The sequence below is a fragment of the Marmota monax genome, unplaced genomic scaffold (assembly GCF_021218885.2).
Source record: "Marmota monax isolate L192 unplaced genomic scaffold, Marmota_monax_Labrador192_F-V1.1 WCK01_AAM20220418_F8-fsc00022, whole genome shotgun sequence".
In the NCBI taxonomy this organism is placed as follows: Eukaryota; Metazoa; Chordata; class Mammalia; order Rodentia; family Sciuridae; genus Marmota; species Marmota monax.
The window spans coordinates 23539628-23554266 of NW_026695215.1; the positions used below are offsets into that span (position 1 = coordinate 23539628).

Sequence of the window (14639 nt, forward strand, 5' to 3'; positions counted from 1 at the left end):
TGATATCTCATTGTAATTTAATTGCATTTCCTTGATTATTAATGACTCTGAACATCTTTTATGTGCCTATTGGCCATTTGTTCTTTGGAGAAATACATATTCAAATTCTTTGCCCATTTTAAAATCAAGTTATTTGCCTGTTTCCTTGTGTTGCTATTCAGTTGTAGGAGTTCTTTAGGAAGTGAACCCTTTAGGAGATCTATGGTTTGCAAATATTTCCTCCTATTTAATAGGTTGTTTTTTTATTCTGTTGGCTACTTCCTTTTCTGTGCAGAAGCTTTTAAGTTTGATGTTGTTCTACTTGCCTTCATTTGCTTTTGTTATCTATGCTTTTATTGTCATATCCAAGAAATCATTGTCAAGATCAATGACAACAAGGTGTTCCCCTATGTTTTCTTCTTAGAGTTGTATAGTTCCCAGTCTTAGGAGTAAGTCTCTGATCCAGGATGAGTTGATTTCTGTTATAAGGTGAAATACATGTTCTATTTCATTTTCCTGCATGCAGATATTCAGCTTTGATATGTCTAAAGAGATCAGAATACTGTCTGGCACATAAAACTATCTGTTTTTTATTACAATTTTGTGTAGGACTGGTGAGGTCAGGGAGGCAGGAGATCTAGGTTTTTGTCCCTACTGTCCTGGGTGAACTTGCAAAAGTCATGTCTCTGCCATGGGTTTTCTTTTAGGCGGTTAGCTGGACCATCTGTCAAGCTTAGACATTTTAAAATTCTGTTAATAAACTCCTTTGTGAGATGTAAGAACTTGGGAAGGCTTTCTGGTTTGTGGGTAGCTGTGAGATGCTGAGCTCTCACAGATATGTCAAGGCCTCCTTATGGATTCACACCAGGAACTATGCCTGTGTCTCAGTTTTTCTACAGAGTGGTTGATCTGTTTCCTTTCTGCCATGATGCATTCTTCTGTTGTCAGCCTCATCAGAGCTGTCAGAAAATAGCCTCATGGTAGGGAGAAAGGGGGAAAAAAAGTGTTTTTATTTGTCTGTTTCACCATGTCTTCCTTCCTTTGGGATCCCTTCTGAGAAAGGTCAAAATGAAATTCTGCAACTGCCATGCTGAGCAATGCCAGCTGATGGAAGAAGCAGGGTCTGAGTAAGCTGTGGTGCCTGGTTGGAAAGACCTAGTGGGAGACGTGTCAAGCACAACTCATCCTCCAGTTCAGGGAGGTTGGGTGGTCACTTCCTTTCTTCCCCATCACATTACAAACATCCTGACAGATGAAGAAGGGAAGGGAACTAACCCAAGCATGGTGGAGAATCTAAGAAAGGGCCAGGAAGGAGTTCTGCCCCTTCCCCTAAAGAAGAAGACTACTACTCTCTTTGGCGATGCAGGGGAATGTTTTTAAAAGGCTGCTTCTGCTTTTTTTTCTCTTACTTGCATCTGCCTCCTTTACCTTTTCCTTTGTAAAAGAGTAAGTCGCTGAGTGTCACCCTCAAGCATTCTGCAGGCTGGATTTACTTGGAGCAACATTATGAGACTTAAAAGGAAAAGATCTTAGAAAGCATCCTTCTTTCTCTGTCCAGGCGCAGCAAGCTTTATTGTGTTTCTTGCTCCACATAATGTCTGAGGGTCAGTCAGTAAGGAGGATATGCTTATGGTGCATATCCTGAGCACTTTGCCAAATGACCAGACCATCAACTTGTTCTACTGTCCATTGGAAAAACAAGGTGGAAATTCATTGTACCTTGAATTCAAAAGAGGCTCTCACAATTCCTACCAAAGCCACATTGTATTGCTTTGCATTTCAACTAAATTGAACTAATCCTCTCATTGACTTTATTTTGAACCCTGTGCAACTGGAACTAATCTTACCATTTCCAAGTTAGAAGGAAGTTCAAATCCATCAATGTCCCATAAAGTCCTTTATACTTTCTGCACTTTACTTTCTTCATTATGTTTGTGTGCCTGCAGCTTACACTAGAAAAGTTTCAGCAATAAAATATACTTTTTTAATATTTATTTTTTAGGTGTAGATGGAAACAACACAATGCCTTTATTTTTATGTGGTGCTGAGGATAGAACCCGGGTCCCGCCCATGCTGGCGAGCGCATGTTACCCTCTCATAGGATTGACAGAAAGGCTGCTATGTTGTTGATCACCAAGCCACAGGGAGAGATAAACCTTGTAAATCATGCTCCAGCTCTCAAAGCTTCCTTCTGAAAGTATTCAAATAGCTTTTTCTTATATTTTACCAGCCAATACAAGTTATGGAGCTACCTCAATATCCAAGAAGACAAAGAAATACAATCTTATTATGCAATTGGAAAGAAAACCAGATATATTTAGTCATAGCACTATAAGCAAATTGTATAAGCTCAAGAGTAATTTTTTTAACCAAAAGAATTTTCAGACTTTCATATGATAATAGTTTGCTTTCAGCATCTGCAGGTTGAGTAAACATATAATGACCAACAAATTAGTTTAAATTGAGTAATAATTTTGACTGAATGTTAATTGTAATTGTGCAATTTTCTATGGTCAAACTTTTTTTAAAAAAAAATTCTAAATAAAGAAACTTGAATTTTAAGTCAGTGTTACTACAGAAGTGACAGCCCTCCACAGTAATTCTATGGTGTTCCACTCCTAGGATTTAGCTGTCAAGCTCTTGCTCCACAGTCCTGAGCTTCATTCAACTCTCAGTCTTGTTGTAGGTCATCTCACACAGTCCTCTGGACTGCTTGTCCCCGAAATCTGAACATGGTCCTCTCATTTATTCTCCAAGTCACCATTCGCATGATACTCTTATGGCTTGCACATTTACTGGTATCTCAGGGTTAATGGGAGGGGGAAAGTAAATGGTGGAGATGGAGGAGAAAATTAGACATCACGGTTTTGAAGTTTCTTACCTGTCTCTCACCTCCTCCCATCCCAATGCTGAATCCATGTGTCAGTCAACTTTCTAATACTGTGACAAAATACCTGAGATAACCAACTTTGTAAGAGAAAAGATTTATTTTGGCTCACAGTTTTGAAGCTTTCATCCAGGATCATTTAGCCCATTACTTCTAAGCCTATGACAAGGCAGCATACCAGGATAGGAGCACATAGTAGAGAAGGTCTGTTTAACTAATGGTGGCGCAGAGCAAAGAGAGAGGAATTAGAGGAGCCCGGGTTTCTATATTCCCTTCAAAGGCCTGCCCCCAATGACCTAACTTTCTTCTATGGGGCTCTACCTTCTAAAAGTTCCACCCACCCCCCAACAGCACCACAGGCTGGGGATCATTGGACCTTTGGGACACATTTAAGATCCAAACTACAGTAGTCTATCATCGGCCCTCTGATGAAACCTGCCCTAATTTCTTCTTAACCCCACCCTTGTATCTCACGTCTGGGTCTCTAGTTATCAAAGAAAACACTCAACTTGGCCATTACTTCTTTTTAGCAGAGCAATTTAGTCGCCCTTTACCTCTTCCATTCTGATTTATTCTAATGCATTCTTTCATCGTCAAAGGGCTCCTTTATGAATGGTTTCTTAAAAGAATTATCTAACAAATTCTCTACATTTAAAGAGAGAGAAATGGCTAAGAAATTAGTTTCTCTTTAAGAGAAAGGAAAAAAAGCCTTAGCAAATGTGTTTAATTCCTACTAACCTCATATTTTTAAAAATATTATAAACATGGATTATTATTTACTCCCAAAGAGTAAATTTGGGAATATTGAGGAAACCAGACCATGATATTACCTTTGAAGACTTCTTAGCTTATCTTCATTTTTATTTGAAGCAGGTAATTAATATAATCAGTGGATTGTAGACAGAGAAGGTCTGAGGGAGGCAAAGAGACTGGGAACATATTGTAGTAACACAGACTAGGAAGGAACAGTAGGAATGAAGAGAAGGCTGGAGTCAACAATATTTAGGAGACAGAATGGAGAGGACCCGATGTGTGAGAGTGAGGGGAAAGAGGAATATTGGGAAGGATGCCTAGTTTGTTGTTTGTACCCATGGGATGGGTATTGGAACAATTCACTGTTGCGGAAAATAAATTAGCAATAAATAAAAGAGAAATAGCTTTAGTGGAAAATTTGTTTCATTTTGAACAGATTTCATTGTGGATCTGTAGGGCATCCCACATGATATGGGAACAGATTAAGAGTCAGGTTTTTTCAGGCAGACTGGACAATAGGAGGTGCATTCTTGAGAAAAGACAAGGCTTCCTCTTTGAACCCTAATGTCCTGGGGGAAGCTTCTAAGTTAAAGTTCCCCCAGGCTGCCTTTATCCTATTTGAAGTCTAAGACTTCTTTGCTACACAGCATTGGCTTAAAATATAAAAGTGATGTCTAAGTGCTTGAGACTTTAGTCCAGCCACTACCCTTCAAAAAAAATAGGGACTTTTCTCTTCACTTAGACCAAGCAGAGGGATCTCTGCTGATTTGATCTAGTCACTCTACAAAGTGTTGCTTGGACCCCCCAGGATTAAGCCTTAACAGAGTTAGGAGGAGCCCTCTTGTTAGAAGTGAACAATTGCAGCTTGTATGAAATGGATGCTTGATATTTACCAACATGGCTTATTGGTCCCCAACTTTGATTCATTTTTCTTGTGCATACAATTAAAGGCTTCACTGTTTTTCCTTCTTATTTATTTTTGTTGGTAATTCTCTTTTGCCATCAGACAAAAAAAAAAAAAAAACATGTACAGAAAGAGAAAAATGTGATCAACATGGCCCCATTCATATTACTAACAGAAAGCTATAGATTTGGACTCAGGCATCCAACTCCAGCTATAAACCAAGGACTGTCTATGATGGGGAAAAGAGCATGGGAATTAAGGCAGGACACCTGCCTTCAAGTCCTGGGTTTTCATTTACTAGATGGTCCTTTTAGCAAGTCACTTTTCTCCTTTGTGTCTTCCTGACCTATCTGAAAAAAATGGACAAATTATTGTAGATGCTGCTGTCTTGTAGAACTGTTTGGAGAGTGTAGGAACAAAAGACCGAGTAAAATGCTATGGAATCTAAAAAAAAAAATACTACATCTTACATGCTGCAACACCATACTGCTGAGCTTTTGTTGGAAAACAAATGTCTTTCATCTGCTGTTCCTCATAAAGTTCACACTGCCTTCAGTTGTTGTGGAAACATTCTTAATTTAAAAATAATAAGAAGAATAACTCTTCTGTCTTTTGCAGTGCATAGTCTGGGACTGGGACTCCAATGGCAAGCACGACTTCATTGGAGAATTTACCTCGACATTCAAGGAGATGAGAGGAGCAATGGAAGGGAAACAGGTACCTGGCAAACCACCTGGGGTGCTGCCCCAGACACCCTCTGGGATGTTTCCTTAGCACTCAACTGCAAATGAAACTGCCAGAGACTAAGCATCCAAGTATGAGTAAGTCTGATGAAAAGGGACTGTGGTAGATGTTGAGTCTAGACCTAGCCCAACCTAAAGCACTGTGTGACCTTGGTCAAGACACTGCCCCTGAAGGATACATTTTCTCCATCCCGTAAGATGGACAGGTTGAATGACAGAATTTCTCATTTCCTTTAGGTTGGTAGTCTTGGAAAAGTGACTTAATTTCTCTGTGCCTCATTCTTCTGACCCCAAAAACTGAGGGTGATAATTATATCTATATTATAGACTTTTGTGATGATTAAATATAACAATCCACATTATACACTAGCAGAGCACCTGTTCCATAGCCTCCTCTTCCAAAATACCAGCTCTTAGTGGTATTATTTTTTTCTTTCTTTTCTTTTCTTTTCTTTTTTTTTTTTTGGGGGGGGGCACTACATTTCCATGACTTGGCGGCATCACGTTCAGTGCTTTGAAGAAATTATTTGAATTCTCCAAACTTTCATTACAGGCACCAGGTTTTCAACTAGTTCATTAATTTTACTATCACACACTTGATATCAAGATACGCACCCAGACACTGCCACACAACACAAAGACACGTTGCACCACATAGAAACCTAAATCCCTCTTTTTTTCCCTCTCAGACACACACACCCTTAAACTTCAGTCAGTTACTGTTGTTTAGCGTTAACCATGCAACCTCTCGTCCTTGTCCAGTGTGTGTCTCCCACCTTCCAGCTACAGTACCTGAGTCTTTTTTGCTGGAGGGCTTTTTCTGGTTGCTAGAACCTGTTCTGCCCATGCCCAAAGCAGGCAGGAAGTACGGAGGAAGATCTAACACCTTCTGGAAGTAGCCCTCGACAAACAACTAATGAGAATTGGGATGTAAATGCCCCAACTCTCTTGCCCTTCAGATAGCAAAACTCTGAGGCATGTGCTCTGTATGGTTTTCAGAGTTCCCCAACAGGAAAAACCCTAGTTGCCAACAGTGTCACTGAACTGATGACCTACTTTTCCATGGCTACCTCCTCTAATTCCCCAGTGAATGGGTGTAATCCTGGTATTACCTGCCAGATGACCTGTTTTCACTTATATCCCTGCCTAAGAGTTTACTCCTGGGGGAAATCATCCCAAGACACCTGCCATTCTTACACTAAGTCTACTGACCCAACAGAGCAGAGAGTAGTGACATCAGAGCACAGGGCTCAGTGTCTTTGAGAAAGTCTCTTCCCTTAGAGTTAAGATCATGTGAATGGTCTGGTCAGAAATCCTGATTAGAGATGATTTCCCAACTCATTTTTCTTCCTTTTATTTTTCTTGGGGAGCAGGGAGGCTGTGCTAGGAATTGAACCCACAGTCACACACCTACCCCAATTAATTTTTCAAGTTCCCTCTTTCAGATGTAAAGCCAGGATAAAATCAGATTGGATGGAAATTGACTGATAACCTTTAGAGTTAGAAGTTGAACATGAATCAGATCCACTTGTCAAATGTGTACCTTTGCTCTGGAAATTCAAGGGCAGCTATCCACTTAGCTCCTGCAATGGCTCCCATGTGTGTTCTTATGTCCCAGATATTGCAAGCAACGTGTCAAACATGCAGAGACCTCCCACAAGTAGGCATGCAGAGTTTCAGGGCCACGATTACAATCAATACTACGTTATAAGTAAAGTCACTCTCATGATAATAAGAAATATAACCAGAGAAATTGTACTTAATGTACAGTAGTTTCAGGCCCTATTGAGCTAATAAATCAATGACAGTTTATCAATACCACCTGCTAGAGTTGTAAAGGGTTTTATAAAGTTCCTGCCTTGTTTACCTCTATAAATAGAAATAGTCAAATCAATCAATATGGGAAACATTTCATCTTTGGGCTCCTGAGAGGGTATTAAAAGTGAGATTGTAACTATATCATATTTTAAAACCACCAAAGCCTAATGCTTTCAAACGGAAAGAAATCTTTAAGTCTCACTGATGAAATGGACCAGATGCTACTACACCTTAATATATCACTAAGATACCAGAACATTTTAGTTCAGCCACACAGCCCATATTTTAACACATTTGCGCACAGTGGGAACTATTCTTTATTGATTTTACAGTATTTACTGGGAAGTACCTAAACTCCAGGAGCTCTGTCAGGCTCTAGTTATACCATGACGTTATCTCTGAAGCTTACAGACTAGTGGGAGTCTGGGTAGAACATAAACATATGCAAATCATGTCCACAAAATAAAAATAAAAATGCAGTTACAACTTGTCGTAAATTTTATTTAAAAGCTGAGCCAGGATTTTAGTCAGCTTTTTCACTGCTGTGACTCAAAGACCACACAGAACAACTGTAAAGGAGGAAAGGTTTTTTTGTTTTTTTTTTAAGGGCTCACAGTTTCAGAGGTCTTAGTCCATAGACAGCAGGCTCCATTCCTCAGGGCTTGAGGTGAGGCAGGACTTCATGGTGGAAGAGTGTGGCAAAGGGATCCAGCTCACATGGTGGTCAGCAAGCTGAGAAAGAGACTCCACTCTCCAGATACAAAATATATCTCCCATAGCCACACCCACAATAAACCACTTCCTCCAGCCACACCCCACCTGCCTCCAGTTATCGTTCAATAATCCATTCAGGGATTAATTTACTGATTAGGTTAAAGCTCTGACCAAATCATTTCTCCTCCAAACCTTCTTGCATTGTCTCATATGTGAGCTTTTGGGGGAAACCTCACGTCTAAATCATAACAGCCAGTTTAGGTACAAAAGTGTGTGCTGCAAGAGATAATCCAAAAAGGCAACATTTAAGTTGAGGTCCTTGAAATATGAAGAGAAGCAAAGGGTGTATCAAGTGAGAAAAAGGCCCTGCAGGCAGAGGGAAGAGCATGGTGAAAGGTGGAAGCAGGAAAGATCTTGGTGTGGTTGAGCACTTGGAAAGAATCCAGTGTATCTGGAGCAGAGAGAGCAAGGGAGCCATGCATGAGCTGTGGTCAAATCAGGGCAGAGGCCAGCAAAAGCAGATTTTGGTAGATTCTTCTAAATACCATGAGGGTGCACTCACGTGGTTATTTAAATTTTAATTAATTAAAATTAAATTAAAAATTCAATTCATCAGTCACGTTAGCCACATTTCAGGTACTCAATAGCCTCCTGTGACTGGCAGCTATGATCTTGGATGTGCAAATAGAAACTATTTCCATCATTGCAGACGGTTCTATTGAACAGAGCTTCAAAGGGTTTTAAGCTAGAGGTGACACGACTGGTTTTAATTTTTTGAAAGATCGTTCTGTCTACTGCATAGATAATCAATTAAAGAGTGGCAAGGGAGTGAGGCAGGGAGATCTGTTAGGAGACTGTCAGGACTGAATAAATGGTAATGGAGATAGAGACAAAAAGAGAGATTTAAGATACGTTTTGGAGATGGGAACCATAAAATTTGTTGAGGAATGGGATACCAGGGAGAAAGGGAAGGAGAAAAAGGATGATGTAAAGATGCATTGATCCTGGAAATAAGGAAGTTTTGTGGCAGGGATGTGCAGTTTGTGAATAAAATTATAGAATTAGGTTCTGGAATCATCCTGATTAAGAATTGGAACTGGAAAATTTGGAACTCAGGGGAGAAGCTGGCCTATAAATGAATTTTGGGAGCTGCCAATGAATAAATGCTATTTAAAGTTGACAGAAGGTATGAGTAACTGGGAGAGAGGACAGAAGAGAGGTCAGATGAGGTTTCAACCCTGAGGAACCTCAGTGAGCAGCATCAGAGGGAGAAAGAAGATGGTACCATTCAAGCAAACTTCTTGTACAAGTCATGGTTCTTGATCAATTCTTGAGTACCCTTCATAAGCACCCTTAGTTTAAAGTGGCCCAAGGGAAGATTTTCAAGCCCAAATGGGGGATCCCCCACAAGACCCTCCTAGAGGGAGACCAGGATTTTGAGTGACACTGATGCCAATGTGAATCCCAGAGTCAGCTGTTACCACCTATATGACCTGGGCAAGTTTCTTCTCTCCTGTGAGCCTCATCTTGGACTCATAAAAGTAGGTTGTGAGAAGAATTAAATGGGATTGCGAAGTAGACAGATCATAGGTGGGACAACTTCATTCCCAGACAATGCAGTTTACTTAGACCTGGTTCATCAGCCCCCCTACCACCCCATAGGTACAAAGGCCCTAAATACCTACAGGTTTTGATTCTACTTTCTTGGGAGCCCTTGCTTGGCTAAACTAACTTATCCTACACTACCAAGTTATCTTGGCCCGAGATAAAAGTGAGTTGACTTTTCATGGATAAGCATTAAAATTCTTAACAAAATTTAGAATCTAAGGTTTCATCTCACTCTAGTCAGAATGGCAGTTATCAAGAACACAAATAACAATAAATGCTGGTGAGGATGTGGGGGGAAAGGTATGCTCATAAATCATTGGTGGGACTGCAAATTAGTACAACAACCATGGAAAGCAATGTGGAGATTCCTCAAAAAAACTAGAAATAGAACCACCATATGACCCAGCTATCCCACTCCTTGGTATTTATCCAAAAGAACTAAAATCAGCATACTACAGTGATTCAGCCACTTCAGTTCACAATTCACAACAGGCAAATTATAGAATCAACCTAGATGCCTGTTGATAGATGAATGGATCAAGAAAATGTGGTATATATGCACAATGGAGTTTCACTCACCCACAAAGAAGAATGAAATAATGGCATTTCTGTAAATGAATGGAAATGGAGGAAAAAATGTGCTTAGTGAAATAAGGTAGGCTCAGAAAATCAAGGGTAAAATGTTTTATTTCATATATGGAAACAAGAGCAAATGCACCAAAGAGAATTTCACCTTTATGTATATATAGAAAATACCAATCAGAAATAAATAAATAAAAGAGTGAAAGAAAGATCAGTAGAGTATAGGAAGGAGAATAGAAGGAGAGAGGAGGAGAATGGGGAGAATAGGAATTGAAATCAAATTCCTTGCATGCATGATTTTGTCAAAATTAACCCAAATACTATGCATGATTATAATTCTCTAAAAACAATAGAACTCGGAACTCAGGAGACCAGCATAAGCTTTTTTACGCAGTGGAAAAAAACTTCCCAGAAGCAAGGAACAGATGCTTTCCAGGCCTTTGCTAATGTCCCATTGACCAAAATAAGTCACATGGCAAAGCTCAGCCCCGTTCTGGGATGGAATTATAGAAACACATGGGCACAAACAGGAGTGGATCACGAGGCCTCTGAAGTGTCAGTCTGCCCCTCTCACATGGGCCTCAGAAACTGCTTCCTATCAGGCACTTTTGATTGTCAAGGGGTGAAATTTTGTCTCTTTGGTGGAAATCCCAGGATCCAACTCCCAGAGGATGGTGGGCAGGAGCATTTAATGGCTCTTGAATGTTTGTCTCGTGGTTGATTTAGTCCCATGAAATCTGGAGGCTGGAAAGGTTGAAAATTATTCTTCTACATTTCCCCTTAACTCCCTAACTTCTCAGGTCTCAGTCATTCTTATCTCTCATAGGAGTCCCTTTGGAGATCAATTATGCCACTGTTGTAACACACGTGAATCCACTATTTCAGACTTCAGTGAAGTCTGGCGTAAACTCATCAGTGTTCTTACTAACATCTTCAGCTAACATTCAATGCTCCTCACTTTTCCTACCTTTTCAGCCAATTACCAGGTGCTAAGACTTAGCACTGTGTATCACTCACCTGTATGTCTGCAGTTCTCTTATTTTCTCTGTTGTTTAATTTGACCCGATGAATAGTAAGCATTTACTGTGTGCCAGGCACTGGCCCATAATTGTTACATAGATTAATCATGCAATTATCACTATAATCCTATGAAATAGATATCATTCTAAGCTCCATTTTATAGAGGAGTTGCCTAAGGCATAGAGGAATCAAGTCATCTGCCAAAGGTCACATAGCTGGGAAATGGAGGAGCTGGAATTTGAACCAGGCAGTAATATTAGAGTCTCACCCTGTCATTCAACCTTACTGTTCCCCTCGATGCAAGTGTTACTATCTAAACCACTCGTCAGCCCTCCACCTCAGTGTGTCCACAGAAGTATCCAACATCTTGGCCTCATTAAATGACTCGACTTCCTCCTGGGCAGCCTCTCAGGCTATGACCCTTCTTGTTGCAGGTGCAGTGGGAGTGCATCAATCCCAAGTACAAAGCCAAGAAGAAGAATTACAAGAACTCAGGCATTGTGATTCTGAATCAGTGCAAGGTACGTAGGCAGCCCTCTCTTCCAGGAGTATGAAGCTAAGTCTGTCTGGAAGGAGCAGTTCAGGCTATGTGATCAGTATGACAATGAAGAGATCTTTTTTTAAGACAAGGAGAAGGAAAGGGGAAACACTGGGGAATGGCATTGGCCAAATTATATTGTTATATGGTGTGCATGTACCAAAATGTGATTTAAAAAAATCCAACCATTATGTGCAATTATAATGCACCAATAAACATATGGGAAAAAAACAAAAATTAGAAATTCAATATATTAATGGATATACAAAGAGAAATGTAATCATAGGTGCCTTGGAACCAATCATAGATGCCAATGCCACTATTCCTACCCCCAAGGACAGCCCTTGCCCTCAAAGACAAGGGAATTGTGAATTGTGCTGCTATAAACATTGATGTGGCTGTGTCCCTGTAGTATGCTGTTTTTAAGTCCTTTGGGTATAGTCCAAGGAGAAGGATACCTGGGTCAAATGGTGGTTCCATTCCCAGCTTTCCAAGAAATCTCCATACTGCTTTCCATATTGGCTGCACCAATTTGCAGTCCCACCAGCAATGTATGAGTGTGCCTTTTTCCCCACATCCTCGCCAACACTTATTATTGTTTGTCTTCCTAATAGCTGCCATTCCGACTGGAGTGAGATGGTCTCTTAGAGTAGTTTTGATTTGCATTTCTTTGATTGCTAGAGATGATGAACATTTTTTCATATATTTGTTGATTGATTGTATATCCTCTTATGAGAAGTTACTATTCAGGTCCTTGGCCCATTTGTTGATTGGGTTATTTGTTTTTTCAGTGCTTAGCTTTTTGAGTTCTTTATATACCCTAGAGATTAGTGCTCTATCTGATGTGTGAGGGGTAAAGATTTGCTCCCAGGATGTAGGCTTTCTGTTCACCTCACAGATTGTTTCCTTTGCTGAGAAAAGACTTTTTAGTTTGATTCCATCCCATTTATTGATTCTTAGTTTTAATTCTTGTGATATAGGAGTCTTATTAAGGATGAAATCAAAGAAGACCTTAGAAGATGAAAATATCTGCCTTACTAACTTGGATAGGCAGAATTAATATTATCAAAATGACCATACTACCAAAAGCACTGTACAGATTTAATGCAATTCCAATCAAACTCCCAATGGCATTCCTCATAGAAATAGAAAAAGCAATTATGAAATTCATCTGGAAAAATAAGAGACCCAGAATAGCTAAAGCAATCCTTAGCAGGAAGAGTGTAGCAGGTGGCATCGCTATACCAGACCTTAAACTATACTACAGAGCAATAATAACAAAAACAGCATGATATTGGCACCAAAACAGACTGTTAGACCAATGGTACAGAATAGAGGACACAGACATTAACCCACAAAATTACAATTACAATTATATTATATTAGACAAAGGTGCCAGAAACATGCACTGGAGAAAAGATAGCATTTTCAACAAATGGTGCTGGGAAAACTGGAAATCCATATGCAACAAATGAAATTAAACCCATATCTCTCACCATGCACAAAACTTAACTCAAAATGGATCAAGGACCTAGGAATTAAACCAGAGACTCTCTCTTTAGGGTTCTGTAGTTTTCATTGTATAGATCTTTCACTTCTTTCATTAAGTTGAATCCCAAGTATTTTTTTTTTGAGGATATTGTGAATGGGGTAGTTTTCCTCATTTCCTTCTCAGAGGCTTTGTCACTGATATACAGAAATACCTTTGATTTAAAGGTGTTGATGTTATATCCTGCTGCTTTGCTGAATTCATTTACTAGTTCTAGAAGTTTTCTGGTGGAGTTTTTTTTTTTGGGGGGGGGTCTTTTAGGTATAGAATCATATAGAATCATATCGTCAGAAAATAAAGCTAATTTAACTTCTTTTTCCTATACATATCCCTTTGATTTCTTTCATTTGTCTAATTGTTCTGGCCAGTGTTTCAAGAACTATGTTGAATAGAAGTGGTGAGAGAGGGCATCCCTCTTTCACAGTTTTTAGAGGGAATGCCTTCAATTTTTCTCTGTTTAGAATGATGTTGGCCTGAGGCTTAGCATAAATAGCCTTTACGATGTTGAGATATGTTCCTGTTATCCCTAGTTTTTCTAGTGTTTTGAACATAAAGGGGTGCTGTATTTTGTCAAGTGTTTTTCTTCATCTATTGAGATGATCATATCTATTGATGTGATGAATTACATTTATTTATTTCCGTATATTGAACCAACCTTACATCCCTGGGATGAATCCCACTTGATCATGGTGCACAATCTTTTTGATATGTTTTTGTATTCGATTTGAGTTCTCTCTCTCCTTCTCATCATTAGCATGACTAAGGGTCTGTCAATTTTATTTATTTCCTTTTTCAAAGAACCAACTTTTTGTTTTGTCAATTTTTTTCAATTGTTTCTTTTGTTTTGATTTCATTGATTTCAGATCTAATTTTAATTATTTCTTGGCTTCTACTGTTTTTGCTGCTGGTTTGTTCTTTTTTCAGGGCTTTGAGATGTAGTATGAGGTCATTTATTTGTTGACTTTTTCTTCTTTGAAGGAATGAACTCCAAGCAATGAATTTTCCTCTTAGTACTGCCTTCATAGTGTCCCAGAGATTTTGATATATTGTGTCTATGTTCTCATTTACCTCTAGGAATTTTTAAATCTCCTCCTTAATGTCTTCTGTAACCCATTGTTCATTCAGTAGCATATTGTTTAGTCACCAGATGATGGAGAAATTTTTATTTTTTATTTTGTCATTGATTTCCAATTTCATTCCATTATGATCTGATAAAATGCATGGTAGTATCTTTACTTTTTTGTATTTGCTAAGAGTTGCTTTGTGGCATAGTATATGGTCTATTTTAGAGAAGGATCCATGTGCTACTGAGAGAAATTGTATCCACTTGATGCAGATTGAAATATTCTATATATGTCAGTTAAGTCTAAGTTATTGATTGTGTTATTGAGTTCTATAGTTTCTTTATTCAACTTTTGTTTGGAAGATCTGTCCGGAGGTGAGTGGTGTGTTAAAGTCACCTAAGATTATTGGGTTATGGTCAATTTGACTCTTGAACTTGAGAAGAGTTTGTTTGATGAACATAGCTGCACCATTGTTTGGGG

The 14639-nt window shown here is 39.1% G+C and overlaps 1 protein-coding gene across 2 annotated transcripts in view; it reads left to right on the forward strand.

The window, feature by feature from the left end:
- The window catches only part of Cpne4 (copine 4), a 448194-nt gene that overhangs the window by 392694 nt on the left and 40861 nt on the right, over positions 1 to 14639 (forward strand). For both annotated transcript variants that reach the window (XM_058574883.1, XM_058574884.1), the window contains exons 8-9: positions 5142 to 5240; positions 11443 to 11529. In XM_058574883.1, the coding sequence (XP_058430866.1) occupies positions 5142 to 5240; positions 11443 to 11529 (186 nt within the window). The remainder of the gene's footprint in view (positions 1 to 5141; positions 5241 to 11442; positions 11530 to 14639) is intronic.